Raw genomic sequence first — 22,032 nt, forward strand, 5'->3', positions numbered from 1 at the left:
GATTCAAAAGAGAAAACTTAAATAGTGGTAAATGCAGGAAGTATATGTATGACGGCTTTGTTACTGCTTGCTCAAGTACCTTACTCTGAATGCCAATCCACTATTTAACTTGATGTGTGAATTTGATTAAAATACATATTAGATACGTTTGAGGCCTAAGGCCTGATCATGTAAAATCTTGTCCAATACTAATGTTAATTTTAAGTGATAAATATCAACTGAGATTGTTTAAGAGAAATATGACTTTTTTTTTACAATATCTTCGCTCCTTCTTGCAACACGGAGACAATATCGACCAAATCCTTTGATTTTTTTTTAGGGTATTTAGATATTTATTCAGATACATAAACAAACAATATTAAATAATAAAAGGATATGCATCATCATATCCTGTTTTATTTGTTATTGGGAATATGCATACATTTTTTGGAGGGGAGGGGAGGAAGAATTTTCTGCTGGGAAGATTTTACACGGGGAGAATTTTCATGGAGAGGGGAATTTCCAGAGGGTGAACTTTTAAGTGAAAAATTTTACACTTGGTGAATTTGCCAGAATTCCTAAACGAAATGTCTTTATATGTGTTTCTTTCTCTTTATCGATTCAATTTTAGGCTTGGAGATGAAGGGTAGTTGTCCGGGATAAATTTTCACCAGGATTTAATTGCCCAGAGGATATTTCTGTGGGGAGGGGACTTTTTCGTGAAGGAGGAGCCGGGTATCCTGGTGTTATTTAAAAAACGATCAGAAATTAAATAAAAAATCAAGTTTTTTCAACTGAAAGTAAGGAGCAACATTAAAACTTAAAATAAACAGAAATTCTGACATATATGAGGGGGGTTCCCCCTCCTCAACACCTCGCGTTGAGAGTATTTTTTTAGTTATTATTTAAGTATTTTATGCTAGATGATGGCAGGATTTTTTAGTCCTATGAATCAATTTTTTAAGTTTTTATATCACGCCCCTTCATAGAGACAATATTTGGCTCATTTGACGATGATAAATTTTCGATTTGTTGAAATATTTTATAAATCTTAATTTAAATTTATCATTCTACATTCTTAGAAGAAGAAGACTTTTTTTATAAGCTAGGTAGCTAATTTGGCTTTTTCAGAAGCAGACATACTGGAACAAAAAGAGACATTTTTAGATTCCTACTTCTATGCTTAGGCAAATTTCCTGGTTTGGTTCACATTTTTGACAATTCATCTCCAGCCCCCTAATGGTTTAGTATAGCCTTAGGCTGCATAAAAATAGTAACATAGTAATAATTGATGAAAATTGATTTAAAAACACAAAATGGGATGAAAAAAGGGGGATTAGCATAGATTGTCAAAGATGTGAACCAAACCCTGGAAATTGGTAATTTTTTAGTCTACAATATAATTAAGCTTAGATAAAAGTTATTACATTACTTGATGCCTTTTTTAGGTCTGTGCTTTTTAACAATTCAATAGGTTAATTGTTTCTGGGGCAATTTGCATTTTGAGTTCTTAATGGGGTCCCATATTTTCCTCTGGTATAATATTACCATTTTATTTGAAAAAAAAAACTTCACAGGATTTTAAAAAAGAACCCTGAAGCCCCTGTGTAACCAAATGATGTCATTGCAAAACTGACATAATTTTTTAGGGGTTTCTTGCTCTATTTTGAAATTTTCACAAAGTTATTTCTGTAATAAGATTGTAATATTAAGATTAATGAAAACAATAATAGCCATTTGTGAATCAGCTACAAACAACAATTTTTTCTCACTTGCCAGATTTTTTAGAAACACATTTTGAACTTTTGCTTACTATTTATTTTAAATAAAAATGGACTAAGCCACAGGCTTGTTAAAACATAAAATTGCTGAGAAAACAAGGATAATTAACAGCCAGTGAAAACATCAAAAAATTATGCAAATATTTTGGTCAAGACCTCCACTTGACCATCCTCAGTGCAGAATAAAATTAATAAAAATATAAAAAACCAAACCTTAAAATAAAAACACAAAACTAAACTTAGACAACCCTTTCTCAGTAATGGTGCCAATTTAGACTTGTGATTTTTATTCAGTTACCCTTTCACTGTTACTGAGAAAGGGTTGTCCAATTTTAGTTTTGCTTTACTGTGCTTTATTACTTACTCAGCACAGTAATACAGCACAGTAAAGCTTTGCAGGTTAAACCTTCTAAAAATTCTTCTGATACAAAGCAAGCTTTGTAAATATTCTTTTGATACAAAGCAAACTATAATTGGCTTTACATGATAGCCTACAGTTAATACTTGTTTATAAAACATCAATGATTATCAAAAACAATACCAAGTTCCCTAACGGAATCAACAGAACATATTACAACTTTACCAATAGAATACTGGTATGCTTCTGCATTCATTAGATAATTCACCACATGACATTTTCCCTGATTAATAGTCATTGAATTTAAATTGCACCAATTAACCAATGTATTTAAATCATCATGTAGAAGAGCCACATAATCTGGGGAAGATACACCTTTGTAAAGCTTTACATCATCTGCAAGTATTTTGATTTTACTATTTTGAATTACATTTGGCAAATCATTTATAAATATACAAAACCAAACTGGTCCTAAGGAACTACCCTGAGGGACATGGGCGTAGGCAGCAAATTGTCTAGGGGGGCAGTTGATAGTGTGATAGAGTTTTATCAACTGCTTTTTCCAAACCATCTGCTTTTTCAGCCATATTTAATTTAAATTTGAAGGTCAAGGGGGGGCAGCTGCCCCCCACCCTATGCCCATGCTGAGGGACTCTACTCAAAACACTACATTGGTTAGACAAGGCTTTGCCAATACTGACTTTCTGTGACCTATATGTTTAGTAATCTGTAATCTAAACCAGAGTTCTCAATCCAATCCCATACTTTTGGCATTTTTTCAACAGTAGAGGGATTGATACCTTGTCAAATGCTTTACAAAAATCAACATAAACACAATGAAACTTTTGACCTAAGTCAGCCATCTTTTGTAAATCGTTTTTTAACACAGAGAGTGTTAAAGACCATCAAAGGCCATCACCTTTTGGAGGGAGAAGGGGGTGGATATAGGTGCTTCAAAATCATTAAGACTAGATACATTCCTGAATGACTCATTCATCTAATTCAATTACTTTCCAAGATAGCAAGAAGCCCCTAAACAAGAATTTTACCCATTATAGCTCCTATATTAAACCAATTGTCTTTTCCTTACATTGCCTTAAAGTGTATTATGCAGACATGAAAAAATGGCTCCTTGTGATATGACTGCCAGTGATGACTTCAAATTTTTGTTGAGGACTCCAGGGTATCTAAGTGTAGACATCATCCCCTGTACTCCCAGTCCCTGTCCACAACATCTTGAATAACCCCAGGGTTTGAAATTTGATTGCTTAAAGAGTTCTAAGGTAAGGCAACACAGTTGGAAAAGAAGTAGTAGTGTTCTCTGCAGTTTATAGTTTGTTTGGTAATTTTCAGGGAGTTTTTCCAGATTCTGCGATTAGGGTTGATAGGAAGAAGGCTTGAGCTAGGGTTGACTTGTAGGTGCTTGAAAGCTATGATGATTGTCTGTTCTCAGTTTGGAAGTTATCTCCATATTTGGTTGAGTATATAATTTACCAAAATATCATCTGAAATGATTCTTAAAGGTAGATAATATTGGTGTTTTTCATTGTTTTTTATAGACTCAAATGCAAAAGTAGAATACTTTTACCCTAATCTGACCTTAATAGCTTATTGTCTTGAAGGGGTCAGAAGGTTATGATGCTTAATGATAATGGCAACATTACCTACTCAACTCTCTCTCCTGTTATTATTGGCATCCCACAAAAAATTATTCTTGGACCAACTCTGTGCAGCATTTAAATAAATGATTGCACAACTAACCTGATTAACTTGGTTACCTTATATGCTGACAATTCCAAACTATTTGGCACTGTTGAAATTGAAGAGGACATTTTTCACCTACAACAAGATTTAGATAGTCTAGAAACATGGTCCATCATTTCAGTCCTGCAATTTACTGTACAGAAGCTCCTGGTTGCCTGTTTCAAACAGACAATCACCAGTTGCTCTTTGTCTGTCTTCCTGAGGCTGTATAGGGATGTTGTCAGGCCTATTCTGGATTTTGGGATGTGTCATACCTACCCCTCTTAAGAGTCTTACTAGCCTAGTCAAAGGTGTTCAAAGGCATGGCACAAAATGCATAAATGATCTGCAAAATATGCCATACAATAAGAGGCTGGAGCATTTACAACTCCCTACACTCATCTTCAGATGCTGGCATGGTGACATGATGCTGACCAACAAATTTAATAGCCAACCAAACAATGCTCTCTTCAAAAAACATAAAGTCACCACCCTAAAAGAGACCATTTGCAAAAAATTTCTAAACCTGCTGTGAAGACATGAACACAGAAAAACTATTTTGCTGAATGTGTCATTAATGACCAATTGCACTGGCAGAAAATTTCCCAGGGGGGGGGGGGGCAGATACCAGAAAGTGACTATGTCTCTATGGATACTGGGGATGTCAACCTGGTAAAGTTTTGGTAAAACTATACAAAAAAATGACTGGTTTGTCAGTTTAAGATGCATATACTAATATTTATTCCTTACATTTTTGAACAATTTTTTATTTATTAAAGTAAAAAAGTGAAAACACTTAAATTTTTTTTTCAGTAAAGGGCAAATTATGTTCTGTTCTTGGGAAGGCATGGGGTTTGTCAGCCCTACTCATGTCAATTTTCGCTCATTTTGAGTTTGACTTGGTTATTTATTGTAATTTCTGTTTGTTTTGGGTTTCATTTGTTTGTTGATGGTGGTCTGTGAGAGTTTTACACTTGAAAGATTATTTGACTTTATTTTTGCCCATTTTGGGTTTAATGGAGCTCTTTACTTTTCTCTGAAAAACTTGTTTTGTGGAAAAAGTTTTTATAATTAATTTTCATAAAGAAACAATTTGATTCACTTACCTGTGGGGAAGTATGGAACAGAAAAGAACCACTAATGTCAGATAAACAACTGAAGAACTATTACTGTTAAATCAGTAAACCAAACTCCAGATTTAACTTCGGTGTTAATCGAATGGGGCATTCCAAAATACGAGCGCTTCAGAAGACGAAAGATTTGTTAGAGATTGTCCAGAGGAATTGTCTACACTTATCATCATATAGACTGATAATGATACCTTTAAACTAATCCTATTTCAAACAGTGAGTCATAGAAAAATGTGATTCTATACCATTATACAAAAACCAACAGTTTTGCTATAGAAAAAATGGTTAGTGTTTTACTAATATTTTTACTAATTACTATTGATTTTGCTATTCAATTTAAGCCAATTATTTGTAATTTATTTAGAATCATTCGTTGAATAATTATTAATTAATTTATTTAGAATTAAAAGTTCAATAATTTTAATTCACAAATTCTGGTATCTTGACTAAATTCCTTTTTAGGTTTAAGCTAAAAGCTAAGTTTCATTATTATGAAAGAAAAGCAAGCAAGACTCCTAATAGGATAAGACCTAATACGATACAACCAATTGGATAGACACAGGATGATCCTTATAGACTTAAGCAAAATTAGAATCTCACCCCTTAACTAGGATTATATTTTAAAAATTAAGAAAAAAAAAAAAATTAAACTTATGTTTTTAGCTTGATAAAATATGAGCAAAAACCAAGACCAAATTGACTGCTGGTAGGGCATGATGCTGTGTATATATATATATATATATATATATATATATATATATATATATATATATATATATATATATATATATATATATATATATATATATATATATATATATATATATATATATATATATATATATATATATATATATATATATATATATATATATATATATATATATATATATGTGTGTGTGTGTATATATATATATATATATATATATATATATATATATATATAAAACTTTCTTTGTTTGTTAATACCAAAATGCAGTATTCTTTATCAAGCTTATTGCACTATTACTAGAGCATAAGAATGCCCTTGAGAGTATTTACTGTACACCCTAAATTAGGTTCTGGTCTCCTTTAGATAGATAAATAATGACCTATATTGAGTTAATCTAAGATCTAAGAATTGAATTAAATTCTGAATTGATTCTGAAAAAGTTTCATAGCAGTTCTTAAAGACAAAACAAATATAAGAAATTCTTTTGCTTTGATTAGTTGTTACACTTCTATTTTCTTCCTATGCTGGTCTAAATTCCAGGGGGGGGGGGGGCTTGGCCCCCTTTGCCCCCCTGCTGGTGCCCATGTTAATGACTGGAATAGCCTTCAAGATCAAACAGTGACTGCATCCTTCAAGTCTAGACTTGACAAAGAATGGAGCAACATGCCATGGGAATACGAGTGGGACTGTTTGTCCCATTCAGCTGCCTATTGATTATTGATGCAAGTTTTTCATTAAGAGTGTGTTGCTAGGAGGTTGGCGCTGTTTGTCATTCTCAACCATCTTGCAAACTCTATCAAAAGTCGCTGTTTTGCAGCATTTTCAACTCTAAACCACTGGAGAATGTTTCTTATGGATCATACTTACCTTATGGTCACCACTACCAAGTTTGTTTAAGTTGCATCTCTCCAGCAAATCTCTTACAGCATGTTGCTTGGCCTTTAACACAGTGACATTGCATTATATTGCCATCATTGACATGGAGCAAAATAGATCCTTTATGGACCTTGATATTGCTCTGAAGTGCAAATTAAGGTGATGTAGCCACTCTCTGTCTATGTTGCACTTGAAGTTATTTGGTGACTAAGCAGATACTGTGTCTTCTGAGAGTTGGTTCCATGATGGTAGCCTAATTTTTCTAGATCTTCAAATGGACTCAAATAAATACGCTCTTTTGTATACCAAGTAAATGCTAGCCTCTTTAAGTACTTTAATTGACCCATTGTGTTCATTGAGCAGTCAATCAAAGTTAAAAAAAGAACTAAAAGGGTAAATGAAATAATTTAGCATATTTAAATAATCTAGTATAATATAGCATAAATAAACATGTCTTTGTTTTTAACCAACAAACATGTGGAAAAGAAATTCAATAAAAACAAAAAACAACAAAACAAATAATCACATGTAACAAATGTGTGTGGAAAACCAATTTGCTAGATGCTTTCCAGAGAAATTGCCTATGGGTTGTTTTGGGTAACCAACTGAATGACTGTATTTCAAATAGTAGGCTGTACAAAAAGTGTGGTTCAATCCTGCTTTCTAGGGGCTATAAGGAGAGAAAGGTTAAAATGGGATTTAAACCATGGACCACTGCTTGTGACCCCACAAATGAATAACTATCATCACTGAAGCTGGTGGACACAGGATTCGTCCTATTACTAGCAAATGTGATTTAAGGTAATGAGTTGGGCACATTCTGCAGATGAAGGATGACAGATTGCCAAAGATAATCCTTGTCAGCCAACCTTCTAGGCATGTTGTCCCCAAATGGGATGGGAGGGTTTAAAGAGGGAAACTTTGAATAAGGCCTAGATTGGGATGGAGGAGGAGGAACAAGCATAGCTGTTTTGGTGTCAAATGGCTTGGTGCTGCAGTGACTTGTTAGGAGTAGTAGTATAAACACATAATATAGACAAACCAGTACAAAGACTTTTCAATAAGTTAATGAAAACTAAAATGTAATAATTGTGCTATGAATTGTAAAGAGATTAACTTTGCCATAGCTACTTCTGGGACCTTACCTTAGACCTTAGATCCTCCTGCGCCACCAGGGGTGCCTAGGGCATCAGTGAATATTCGCCAATCGGGTCTTAGATGAGCTGCTGCATATACATCTTCCCAATCTGGTCAGAGAGAGGCATTCAGGTGGCATAAGTCCCTGTGGTAGGTTCACCTCAATGTGTTACACCAGATGATAATTCAATGCCATCTGTTGTTGTGTTGCAAAGGGTATAGTCAATAGCTATTATAAAGAGCAGTGGTGACAACATGCATCCCTGTTTAACTCCAGATAAGATTCTAAAGTATCTTGTTTGGCCTTCTGGCATCTTAATGCAGCATTCACGCCCTTTGTACAATGAAATAATTATCTTATTTATTCTATCCAGAAAGCCATAATAGTTCAGAATTTGCCACAATGTTTTGCCACAATGATTTATGCTCTTATTGTATTGTGTTTTTCTGTATTTAATGATGTTAGTGTGCTTTGTTTTGGGAATGTTTTTTCAGCACACTCTATAGAAGTATTTGTCAGCAAATCAAAGATATTTGATGCATAATATTGAAGAATAAAATGGAATCAAGGGAATACAAAGAGTATTCCCAGGACAAGAAACAATTGAATTGTGTTTTATTTAGTTTTTGAACATAATAATTTTGTGATGATAAGGCCAGCCAAAAATAGGTGTTAGTACTCTAGTTTGGATAGTAGAGGTATGTTATAGGACAGAAATTAGATAGGAAAAAAGGAATATATTTTGAAATGCTCCCTTCATTATTCATTCCCAAAGTAATAATTACTGCTGTCACAATTGCATCCCATACCCCATAGTTGAGCCACATAGCCCCATGGGGCTATATAGCCCCAGACTATATAGATAAGTGTGTTAGTTTTGTAAGTTTGCTGTTGTCTTTTGTGCTTATTTCTAATCCACAATTAGCCCATAATCCAAAATAAAACCAAGGTAAAAAAAAAATCAGCCAAATTTTGTGTATAGCCAAGGGGTATATTTAGCCCATGTTTTGGAGGTTGGGGCTGGGATGCAATTGCAACAGCAGCAGCTGTTATATTTGGATAGAGCATTGAATAGAGAATCTAAGGGTATATTCTTTTTTCCTATCTAGTTTCTGCTTTATAACATTATTTTACCAGTTGGGATTGGCTGACTACAATCTTGGAAAACTTCTTATTTCAACAAGTTAGCTTAATAAAAGTTGCCTTTATAGCCTAGCCAATTTAAATGCTACTATCCTTCTTTGTAATGCTTCTCTATGTTTGAATATGTCCATGATTGAGTCTATCTATCATTGAGATGCCTTTTTCTAACCCTAAGATACTGTGTCCAAGATTGGACAGTATTTTCCAAGATTAGTATTAAGCTAGAATGTGTCTCTATGATAAAGCTCTAATATTAATTCAATGCATTTAAAATTGTTAGCATTATACATTGGTAACCAAAACCAAAGATGTGATTATTAAGAAAATATTGACAAATCCAATTGTGAAAAAAAACAACAAATTTTTAGGTATGATATTTTTATGGTGATTTAACTACTGAAATGGAGAATAACTGCCCAATTACCATCTTACCCTATTTAATTGATTTCTATTTGCCCTCAGTTAAATTGCACTCCTGCCCTCCTCTAATGCCTTGATCTAGCCCTCGGCTAAACACCAAGTTTGCTGTTTTATTCTTTTTTTTGTCAAATTTGCATTTTTTATCAACTGTTGATAAAAAAATAAGAAGCCTATGCCTACAAAATAATGAAGACCAACAAAATTTGTAACTTGTTGTTTATCCTTAGGCTTTATCATGCATTAGGGGAAGATGGGTGCCTGAGGTGCATTTAAACTGAAACCAAATATAAAATCATGTAGCATAAACAGAATATCTATATTGAGAATGATATTTAAACATTTTGTTATTTTAAAGAAGTTTGCTATATTTTTTTTTCAAGTTGACTTTGCTTGGTATTAGAAACCAACAGTAGATGAGAAATAATCAAAAAATTTTTCAAACTCTCAAAGTTGCCAAACGTTAGTACAGCTCAAGGACTTCAACCACAGTAGACAGAATATACAGTATTGAAAAAGGGTATACTCTCCATTAAAAATATGTGACACAGATTTAAAACCAAACAAGATTCATACTCTGCCTTTGCGCACATGCGATTCCAATGTACACATCACGAGAAGCCTATGGAAAAACCTGTTTTCTTTTGGGGGGGGAGGGGGGTCTCAATTCACGACCACTAGCAATTGAACTAAGTTTCTGACGTATATGCCCAGGGTCAATATGTGTGGTATCAAATGTGTGTCATGATTTGAAAAAGAAGTTGCTACAGTCTGCAGTGACTTCAACATAACTGAAACAAAAGAAATTATCTTATTTCAAAAGGGCATTGATTTGGGAATTAAATGATATATATCTGATATTTATCCTATACCATAAATTAACCAGGATTTTTCAACCCCAGGTCATTTTTACCCTTCCCTAACTGTAACTTCTAAAAGAATTTTACAAAAACAGGTTTTGACCTTGGATCAAATCCTAGTAACTTTTATGGTTCCCAAAAAGTACATATGCCTAGTGCAAGCTTCTCTTTTCTTGAATTTGTTGCATTTTAACCTTCTTCATTGGCTTGAATCAAGGAAAATGGAAGTCTAGTTACAGGCTGAAATTAACATGCTTGAATTAAGTGAAAAAAAAGAAGCCATATTAATATATTACCACCAATTCTTAACAGAGAATTTATACTATATAATAACTCAGTTTCTACAAGGTAGTAAATAATTGATATTAGATATTGTAAAAGAACCAAGCCTGATTTAAGAATTTAGCTTGTCTTTTTGATTTATTTTAAGTGTATTTTGAAAGTTGCAGGCTTGAAATAAGCTTTAATCCTGTCATTGGCTTGTTTTCAAGCTCATTACAAGTTTATTTCAAAGTTGCAGACTTGAAACGATTTTGAATCAAAATTTTGACTTACCATTGGCTTGTTCTAAGTGTGTTTCAAAAATCCCCAACTTGAATAAAGAATTTGTTATAATAATTATTTAATATTATCAACAATAATAAATGTCTTCTAACCCATAAAAATAGAGAAGGAGTAGAATATGAGCATTGCTACTATGCTTTTCCAGGTTGTAATTTAGGCTCTAAACCCACTCCTGAAAGTTTCATTTACCTACCTCCAGTATTTTTCAAGATAGCTAAAAGGCCATCATTTTGAATTTTACATCAACTTGCCCTACACAGCTAATACTGAAACTTTCATTTGTGTTGTGCAAAACATTTGAGGATTAGTAAAAAAAAACCCTATAAGAAGAAGAAGAACGATTTATTGAACAAAAACATAGCAATGAAGAAGGGTACAATTGACCATTGCCTATTTGAATGTAATATGCTGACGTCTGCACAACATACCTTGCTTTGTAAACTGTTAAAATACTTCAAACACCACAAAATCCCACTATCAGCCAAGAGCCTAGCCAACTATACCTGCACACAGAGCATAGAAATCGAAATCTATCATCTTATATTTGAACTCCTAGAGTCGAAAGATCTGCTGAAAGATATCTGAATATATCTAATAAATATGAGGCAATCAAGCCAGTAGCTCTGTAGCCCACTGAGTGAAGCAAAAGGAAAAGGGCTAAATAGTTTTACTGAAAAGCCCACTTGCTGTTAAATAGAAGAAGAAGAAGCAACAAAAAATTATTACTGCCTCCCTAAAAAGCAAAGCTTGTCCGTGGGGGAGGTAGAGAAAACAAAATACTTAAAACAAAGAACACTTGGCCACCAACACCACTAATACCAACACACTAAACAATAAATACAAAATAATATATATTATACATCCTCTGGGAACAACATATCAACAAAACCCCCACAATAAATAAATCATTTAATCAGTCAAAACTCATATTCAGCAAAAAGCAATTCCTTATTGGTTTTTCTAAAAATATTGGGGTCACCAATATCACAATTAAAACTATTCTGTTTCCGCGGACCTCAATAAAGAACAGAAAAACATGAATTGGAAGATATACCTATAGGTACACAGAAGTCCGCGCTACCCCTTGTATTGTGAGAATGAACAGTAGACCTAATGGACAATATATAACCAAAACAACGAGGCTGAAAATCCTGCTGCAGTCCAAAAATAAACCACAATACAAAGAATTCACGAAGGCCTGCAGCCGGCAAAATTTTTACAGTTGGGTAAATTTCACGAACAGACATACGTGGAGATATACCGGCTAAAATTCTTACTGCATGATTTTGTAGAACTCTTATTGGTTTTAGGATAGAAGAAAAAGTAGAGAGCCAAATACTCGAACAATAAAGTATATACGGGTGTATTAAAGAAAAATAAAGATGGCGAAGGATAGACTTAGGATAACAATGTTGGAGTTTCTTCATTATACCGAGATTTCTTGCCAGAATTTTGCTAGTTAAAGTAACATGCTCCTTAAAAGATAGAGTTTCATCTATTACAATCCCAAGGTATTTAAAAGACGCAGTTCGTTTTATAACGCCATCAGGCATATCTAATTCCTTGATCCATGGGTAAAAGTTAGGTGATCGCGAGAAAATAATAAAGTTAGACTTAGCCATGTTAATCCTTAATTTATTTACCCTCAGCCATGCAGCAATTCTAGCCATACTACAATTCTACTTTATTTTTTCTCTCTTGAATAAACTAGGCATGCAATCTATAGAAGGCTAGAAGATTTTAAATTATATGCTTGGAACTAAAAGTTTTCACCCATGTTTAATGTGCTAAAATATAGCCTGTTTCTGCTGCATTAACTAAATCTCAGGCATAGAGTTTTAATTTCTCCCGGTTGGAAAACCCAGATATTTTAGAGCAGTTTCTTTTCAAGAAGAGTACTTGCATCCGTATTACATGCTGATGCCTTGATGACAGTTCTGATGCAATTCTCAATTCTAAGAATACTTATCTTTTTTTGTATGGCAGTGATTGCAACTTTAAAAGTGTAAATAGTCATATTACCTGGTCAGGTTTTGTATTAGGCAAGTTTTTGATGCAGCTATTGGCTATTAATCATTTGGTGTTTCTGTTTTTTCAGCTAATAATCAAAAGCCAACTTTGTTTCAGAAACTTAAGGTCATTTTCAGCAGTAGTATAGCTAGGGCTTCTTCTAAATAAGATTATAGCCCATTGTATGAATTGTATTTTTGGCCTTAATTTTTGTATAATACTAAACTCAAAATGAATGTTTCTACAATAGCAAAAACAAGAGGAGGATACCCAAGTTCTACTGTAGATTAGCTTTTCTTTAAATATACTAGATGTAGAGTTCCTATAATACAGCTGGTTTTTAATATAACAAAATTAAAAAAAAATGGTTAATTTGGGACCAAGCATTTCCTAAAATACCTTCTCCTTAGAATTGTGGTTGGTTTGAGTCTAGTATATTTTCTGGATTAAGACCATTTAATAATCACACAATCTTTTCTAATTACTTTATATATTACCATATTTTGGAACAAATATATGTGCTTTTCATAAGCACAACCCAAATATCAAAAAGCTGCTGAGGCACCAAAAAGTATGATTTGAACCACTATTTTGAAATTACTCCTAGAGGGACCCAACAAACCAATTTCAAGGAAATTTCTCCCTGTACCACCTACTTCTGAGGAGGTATGTAATAAATAAAAAGTAAAACTAATAAGACCTATATAGAGGCATAAATTCAAATGAGGCTTAGAGGAGCTACCCAAGGATTAATCAAGTGGTGCAGCAGGTCAGATAAACAAAAATTAAATGCTGCAGTTTGCACCCATCGTTTTCAAGTTTTAGTAGGGATGGGTCCTTTAAGATATGTTCTGTGTTTGTATCCACAGTGTGTTAGAATATAAACTGGACTTCTGGAAGCTAAGGAATTTTCTTTTAGAAAAGGTCTATTTAAGTTAAAGGGCTGTTTATTATTATTATAATCAAATCCTGCTTAGGATCATAGATTAATTGTTCAGAATTGCCATTAGATTGTTTGGCTGAAAAATCTGGGAAATGCTCTTTATAACAGCTGGAAAATATTGAAGAACTTCTTTTTCATAGGTCAGTGCTTGTATGGGGGATTTTTAGGGGAATATGTTTTAGCCTTCATGTTATTTTTATTGTCAGTTTCACCTGATTATTTTTCTATTCAAAAAGAAAAAGAAAACAAAGAAAAAAACTAAAATCCAGACGAAATTTTCTGCAGGGGAAAAAGGGAGGTCAAATATGGCAAGACGGCAGATAAAGGGTGTGTTTTATGAAAATTATTAAAATTGGAGGACTTTTGGGGAATTGAGCCCAGGGGAATTGAACAAATAAGTTAGTTAGGAGGAGTAAAAAGTAATAGTTTTGGGACATACTGCACAAGTAATGGTCTAAAACGTTTGAAGCAGTCAAATGAAGATACAATTTTGTGATCAACAGATAATGATGGACCTTCTTTTCTTCTAGAAGCACAAACCGAGGTAATAAGAATATTTTGACTGATCAAAGAGTACTAGGATGATATGACCCCTGGTAGGAACCATACTCCCTCTACTTAAAAATAACTTTGACTTTGATGCTAATGAAAACGTGATACTTCGACTCTGTGGACTTGTTGTTTTAAAGCCATAAATTTACTGTGGCATCTAAGTCACCACTGCACATGCATCTCCGTCTGCAGGAGTTGGTTTTTATTTATAGCTTACTTTTATTTTAATTGATTCGATCATTCTCTTTTATGGGCTTCTCTGCCATTTTTATCTCCAATATTTGCGCTTAGTAATCAGGAACAGGCCAGCTGCTGGCTATTCTGTAGGTATTATTGTGAGCTTTTGGGTACTTTACTTGATTCTGAGCAACTGTATGGTTACTGCCCTCAGTCAAGCAAATTTTTTCTGTGGCGTCAATATGAAGAACAGTTATTTCAGTTTTTGAATTTAATTATTCTTGTTGAGCTCTTCTTATGTCATTTATTTTTTTTTGTGTCTTTTTTTGGATTTTTGTGTATATTTTTTTCTTACGAAATTTTTCGACATAGTATTTTTTTTTCTTACAGAAGCAGAAATACATATACCTGCAATGTCGAAACCTGCCGATCCTAACATCCTGCCTCCATTGTATAAAAACTTGAAGGAGTGCGACCAGAATGGAGACTATGAAAAAGCAATAAGAATTGCAAACAGAAGTAAGTATATTTTGTCAGCTAAATTTCTTCTGTGAAATAAAATCGGAAGTTGTTCACAGCAACTTTGTTTCAGAAGGGGGGGAGAGGGGTCAAAGTAAGTTAAAACAGGCAAATATGAGAATGAGAAAATGCTTTCACCACAAAAAGAAGACGTTTTAGATATTAATCAAATAAAAAAGCAACTATCACGAGCTCAACATACCAAATCTGCCTTTTCCACCAATATAAATATTTGAAGACTTTAGAACAATATATATTTCAAATATTACTATTAAGTCTTTTTTAAGTGCTAAAGTCATCGAAATAAAAACTGTATCCAAGCAACCATACCCCCTGGACCCATCTTAGATCTTTCCATACATGAAAATTGCAATTTTCTATGATTGTTTTTGGTTGTTCACAGTTATGAAGCTTTTAGAGCAGTTCCACATTTCCACCAATGCTTCCATAATTAATAATAAAAAAACATGCAAGACTAATCAGTTGAATTTCTGCATTGCTTTTTGCCTGTAAAAATTCAAACAGAGAAAATCTGTTGATTCCCAATGACAACTATAACGTTACAGGGGGAGGGGAAATAATATTAAAAAAAGCTTCTTAAGCTGTTTCGTGCTATGCGTTTTTAGCTTATTATTTGTTGATTTTCATTCACATTTCTTATTTTTAAATGTTGTGCCTACTACTACAAGAAACTGCATTACTGCAATTGATGTTCTTTCTCATTACAAATTGAATTCCTGACTTTTATAATTTGTAAAATATATAATTTTCTAAGTTTCCATTGATTTTCTTTAGAATTGACATCAACTTTGTCTTCTACATTCTTTGGGCTATATAAATGAGACACGTACACAGGAATGTATACAGGAGGAGGGGAAATAATATTAAAAAAAATTGATTATTTGAATAAGAAGTGCCCAGACATTCAAGAAAATTTCAAACTTGGGGAAGGACACAGACCTCAGAGAATAAAAAAAAAAAAATTTAATTTTTCCTGTCCTTGATACTTTTCTGTGGCTTTTCTTTGTGGTCAGAATACATTTTATAACGTTAGAAGAAATGCAATAGATATTTAGAAGAAGGATCACATACAATACCCATATACCCAATCATGTACAGTCTGCCTGCAAAAATCTAAATCTTTTGTAGTTTTTCAGTGTAATTTTATCAAATTCGGTGTCTGGTAGTATAGGATGTTTGACTATAGTATTAATTACCAAAAGAAGCAATAACTCATAAAAGCGGAAATGACAAAAGATTGTATTCCACTTAGTAATTGCTCCTAAATTTTATCAGTCTGGAAGTCAAACAATGGGCTGATAGATTTGAAGAGTTTTAGAGTCTGTAATAAAAAGTTGTTTTTTAAATTTTCAAGGAATGCTGATTAAAAGCAATTTCTTAGTATATTAATTCAGTAGTGTTGCTAATTGGGTATCTGCTCCCTAGTGTCCCCTCTAGATTTCGAAAAATATCGTTTTTTTTTTATTTTCTTTAAAAAGTCATTTTTTGGTATTTTCGTAGATAATAAAATTGCCGCCCCAACATTTTCGTAGATTAGTGGCACTGTATTAGCTATACTTCGTAATTGCCAGAGAAATTGTTAGGTAGAGGTTACATTCCTCCTTGGCTGGGAAATTGCTTGCATAGACTGTGTGACCATGTTTGGAACCTTCATAGCAAAAAAAAAATATCTGCTTGATTTGTGGTAATCCTAAATAATAATGTTCAATCTGAAGAGTTCGTATCCATAGAGGGAGGAAGAGCTGATTGAGAAGTCTACCAAAATTTTAAAATTATCATGGGGACAAGAAGGTCTCCCCCTCCCCGCCTAAGTTTTTTTGAGTGGGCCTTTGTAACCTGAGCCTCTACTCAGTTTGGTTTGTTTGCCCTTAGTATAATAACAGTAATAAAGCCTTATACTGACTAGTTTCCTGTCAGTATTGGCACATTTACAAGACAGGTCACTAAGACATTAACAATTATTTAGGGTAAATTACTAGTTTGGTAAATTATTCAAATAATCAATAAATTCGAGAAGTATATAGAAATCACATTTCACAGAAAAATATAAAAACTTCATTGTGATAAGATTGTGCGGCAAAAATATTAACTTTTTCAGGTTGTTTTTTCTTCCCTTTTGTTGTGAGAAAGAATTTTGGGCTCCAGTATACTTTTTTGAGGAGTTCGGCACTGTTTCTAAGGGATGGAGGTCTGAAAAAATTAATTTTTGCCAGAAAAGATTTATATTAATGTGTATTACAAATTTTGCGCATGGGGACTAAAAATTTTGTATATTTAACAAAAACATCTCGATAGTTCTCCCCTTAATTGAACTTTTTCTTCAAATAGGTCTTATAGGCTGTGTCTGACAATATCATTCTAAACGTTCCTATTTACAATATTTCTACCGTTTCTAATTTGTATGAAAAACTAGGTACAGTAAATGCTGAAGTAAATAATTATATTTTTTTTTCAAAGAAAATTTCTTTCCCGTGGATTCAAAAGAGAAAACTTAAATAGTGGTAAATGCAGGAAGTATATGTATGACGGCTTTGTTACTGCTTGCTCAAGTACCTCACTCTGAATGCCAATCCACTATTTAACTTGATGTGTGAATTTGATTAAAATACATATTAGATACATTTGAGGCCTAAGGCCTGATCATGTAAAATCTTGTCGAATACTAATGTTAATTTTAAGTGATAAATATCAACTGAGATTGTTTAAGAGAAATATGGCTTTTTTTTTACAATATCTTCGCTCCTTCTTGCAACACGGAGACAATATCGACCAAATCCTTTGATTTTTTTTTAGGGTATTTAGATATTTATTCAGATACATAAACAAACAATATTAAATAATAAAAGGATATGCATCATCATATCCTGTTTTATTTGTTATTGGGAATATGCATACATTTTTTGGAGGGGAGGGGAGGAAGAATTTTCTGCTGGGAAGATTTTACACGGGGAGAATTTTCATGGAGAGGGGAATTTCCAGAGGGTGAACTTTTAAGTGAAAAATTTTACACTTGGTGAATTTGCCAGAATTCCTACACGAAATGTCTTTATATGTGTTTCTTTTTCTTTACCGATTCAATTTTAGGCGTGGAGACGCAGGGTAGTTGTCCAGGGTAAATTTTCGCAAGGATTGAATTGCCCAGAGGATATTTCTGTGGGGAGGGGATTTTTTCGTGGTGGAGCCAGGTATCCTGGCGTTATTTAAAAAATGATCAGAAATTAAATAAAAAATAAAATTTCTACTGAAAGTAAGGAGCAACATTAAAACTTAAAATAAACAGAAATTCTGACATATATGAGGGGGGTTCCCCCTCCTCAACACCTCGCGTTGAGAGTATTTTTTTAGTTATTATTTAAGTATTTTATGCTAGATGATGGCAGGATTTTATAGTCCTATGAATCAATTTTTTAAGTTTTTATATCACGCCCCTTCATAGACAAAATTTGGCTCATTTGACGATGATAAATTTTTGATTTGTTGAAATATTTTATAAATCTTAATTTAAATTTATCATTCTACATTCTTAGAAGAAGAAGACTTTTTTTATAAGCTAGGTAGCAGTTCAACCCTGCAACCCTGCATGTATGCAAAAGTAGCAATTTCGGAAATACATTAGAAAACAATTAATTGAGATTATTAGCTAGCTCACAACAGCAACAGCAACCTTATAAGAAAATCGAAATATATTTTCTTGTGATTATTATCTGTTATAAACAGCAGTTGTACCAAACCAATTCTGCTCAAGTCATCCTCAGGGTTATACTGTGGTGTTTATCCTCCCCATTATATAGTGCAGACGGTTTGATATTATCTATTCTTCCTTCTTGTTTTTAGTTTTATTTTTGTGTTTTAAAGCTTTTTCAAATAGGCAATGATTAGAAGTCCTCCAAAAAAAAAGTCCCCCCAGATCCCAAACCAAATTCCAGTGAAAGTGTCATAGTGAAAGATACCCATCCTGGCTGGTCAAGCACCCTATCTCAAAGTTCTAATGATAGCTCCAATTCGGAGAATAGGACCATGATAAGTGTAGGGGCTAATGTAACCATAAACGATGATAATGGGTTTCAAGAGGTCCTCTCTAGAAGTTCTAAAAAAGAAAAAAAATCTCCTCAATTAAAAGCATTTCCCCTCTCCCTGCCCAAGATTCTCCCTCCAAAAACTTAGGAATTTACCTTAAAATTACTCCCACTACCCCCTTTGAAATAAAAATGATCACTGCAATAAGAGTTGCAATTTTTAAACTGCTAAAATCAATGTTCTCTCTTAACATTAACCGTGATGGATCTCTGCTAATAGCTGTAGAAGATCAGAAATCAGCAGATACAATAATTAACCTTAAATCCCTTCTGAATACCGCAATTACTGCATCTAATTGGAACCCAAAACAATCAACAACAAAAAGAGCAGTTTATAATGTTCCCCCAGAGATATCTACTCAGGAGTTAAAAGAAGGCCTCTCAGAGAGGGCTGGAAACATAATCCCAGTTGAGGATGTTACCCAACTTGGACAACTTAACTCTAATGGCCTTAAAACTATTAGATCATTCTTATTCACACTAAAAGATAAAATTGATATCCCAGAAAAATTATTCCTATTTGGGAAAATCAAACCACACAAGGAATACAAACCTAAGCCTATTCAGTGTCAGAAGTGTTTCAAACTGGGACACACGAAAAACAAATGCAATGAAATTCTCAAAGAGTGTAGTAATTGTAAATCTTTCCTTCCTAAAGAGCTGACAACTTGCAAAAACACTCAGCCTACATGCATCAATTGCAAAGGCCCACTTGAATCTACAAATAAATCACTATGCCCTGCATGCAAGAAAAGAGCTCTAACACTCCAAATATCAACAGAGAAGGCCATCCCATACCCCTTTGCAGCAATGGAAGCAAATGCTGCCCAACAATACCAAATAAAGCCTGTAATGAAACCAACCAAAACCCCTATGTCAAATGCCCCCAATGCATCAAGCACCCCATATAAAACACCATCTTCTAAGCCCCCTAGCTCAAATCCCTATCAGAAGGACTCACCAAGCCAACAAGCCTCGTTTTCCGGTGAGATGAGGCCAGCCTGGCCCTCCCTCCCAAGAAGAAAAACACCAGAAACACTAACAGGAATCAATCCCATAACCAACAAACAGGATGCACTACCAAAAATGCAATCCCCAAATATATTCTTATTCATTCTAAAATCTAATGAAGTTCAGGCCATGAACATACATCAACTACAGAAAATAAAAATTATTGCAGAATTGGCAAAAATCTACATCCCAGATGATATACTCATTCAAGCAAAAAAAGATCTTGCTTTACTTTTAACAAAGCTGAACATTGATACACAGTCATATGAAGAATAAATCAACAAAACAACATTTATCAATACTCCAATGGAATGTAAGATCACTCACAGAAAATAAGCTAAATGAACTAATATCATTTATGAATAATAATTCTATTAATATTGCTTGCCTCCAGGAAACTCATTTAACCCAAAATCAACAAATTAAGTCTCTGGGATATACTATCCTGAGAAAGGATAGATCTTCAAAGAGAAAAGGAGGAGGTATAGCTTTATTAGTTAATAATAATGTAAAATTTTGTGGCATCAATTTTCCAGATTTTGAAAATGATGTTGATGTAATTGGTATAAGTGTTTGGCTGAATAATTTAAAAACCTACATAATAAGCTTTTATAACCCTAATGGCCGAACTACAGATGCCAAGGATTTCTTTAATTATATAAATAATTCTAATATGTTAAAAAATATCATTATTTGTGGTGATTTCAATGCCCACAGCCTTTTGTGGGGGAATAAACCAGCAAATAAAGCTGGTAAATTTATTGAGCATATGAATTCAAATAAAAATGAATTAGCTGTTGCTACCCCTCAAAACCTGAATACATATTTCAACCCCAAAAGTGGCAAATTCTCCACAATTGACCTACAAATTGTGTCTTTAAATTTTTTGAACAAAATTTACATAAATAAAATTGATAGTCTATGTACAGACCACTTTGTTATTGTTTGCTCCCTAAATGAACCTGCTGAAACTTCATTTCATACCTCCAAATATATCAACACTAAAGCAAATTGGCCTATTTTCCAAAATAAGCTAAATGATGAAATTACAAGTTTCACCCAAAGTTCATGCATTTCTAACACAACAGTTGACACACATGCTGAAGCGTTGACATCTTTACTAATAAATACAGCTAATCATGCTATCCCCAGGACAACACCTAAGAAAACATTCCCTAAACAAATTCCTAAAGCATGGTGGACAAATGAGTGCCTAAATACATGGAGGATAAAAAAGGCAGCTAGGACAGAATTCATAAAAAAACCAACACCTACTACATATTTAAAAAAATTACAAGCAGAATCTAATCTAAAAAGGACTATAATAGATGCTAAAAATAAATACTGGAATAATTTTGCAAATAATATCTCCAGAGAAACGCATGAGCCAATTATACATAAAGTCATAAGCCACATATGTGGGAAAAAGACTTCTTCCAACCCACTCCTGTATGAGCTTATACATAATAATACCCATTATGACAATGATAATGAAAAGGCTAACCTATTTGCAACTCTTTTTGTTAATAAGCTAACATCAAATAATCATAGCAATCTGTCCACAATTCCTATGAACACTAGTTACCAACCACGCACAGTATCCGAGTACATAACTATTACATTTTCAATCCAGGAATTGAATAATTCAATACATCATATTAGGTCCAAAACTAGCAGCAGCTATGACAATATACACCCTACATGGATAAAGAATCTCACACCTTCATACAAACAAGAACTGCTAAATTGTTATAATCACGCTTGGGCATCTTCTAGGTTCCCCAATAAATAGAAATGTTCGTCCCTCCTACCAATCCTAAAGAAAAATAAACCAAAAGATAACCCTGAGTCTTATAGGCCCATAATGATTACACCTGTGATGGGGAAAATAATGGAGAAAACGATTTATCACAGACTCCTCTGGTTTGTTGAGAAAAATAACATGATCCCACACACTCAAACTGGATTCAGGAAATACTCATCCTCAACAGATGCTTTCATTTTGCTAACAAATGCAATAAA

General features: G+C 33.4%; 1 protein-coding gene across 1 annotated transcript in view; it reads left to right on the forward strand.

Moving 5' to 3' along the window:
• Positions 1-1,080: 1,080 nt before the first annotated feature.
• The window catches only part of Srp72 (signal recognition particle 72), an 87,330-nt gene continuing 66,378 nt past the window's right edge, over positions 1,081-22,032 (forward strand). The window contains exons 1-2 of the mRNA XM_089099950.1: positions 1,081-1,088; positions 14,774-14,902. Of these exons, the coding sequence (XP_088956076.1) occupies positions 14,797-14,902 (106 nt within the window). The 5' untranslated portion in view covers positions 1,081-1,088; positions 14,774-14,796. The remainder of the gene's footprint in view (positions 1,089-14,773; positions 14,903-22,032) is intronic.

This window comes from Artemia sp. Qi Xiang Cuo, chromosome 2 (assembly GCF_049724085.1).
Source record: "Artemia sp. Qi Xiang Cuo chromosome 2, ASM4972408v1, whole genome shotgun sequence".
In the NCBI taxonomy this organism is placed as follows: domain Eukaryota; kingdom Metazoa; phylum Arthropoda; class Branchiopoda; order Anostraca; family Artemiidae; genus Artemia; species Artemia sp. Qi Xiang Cuo.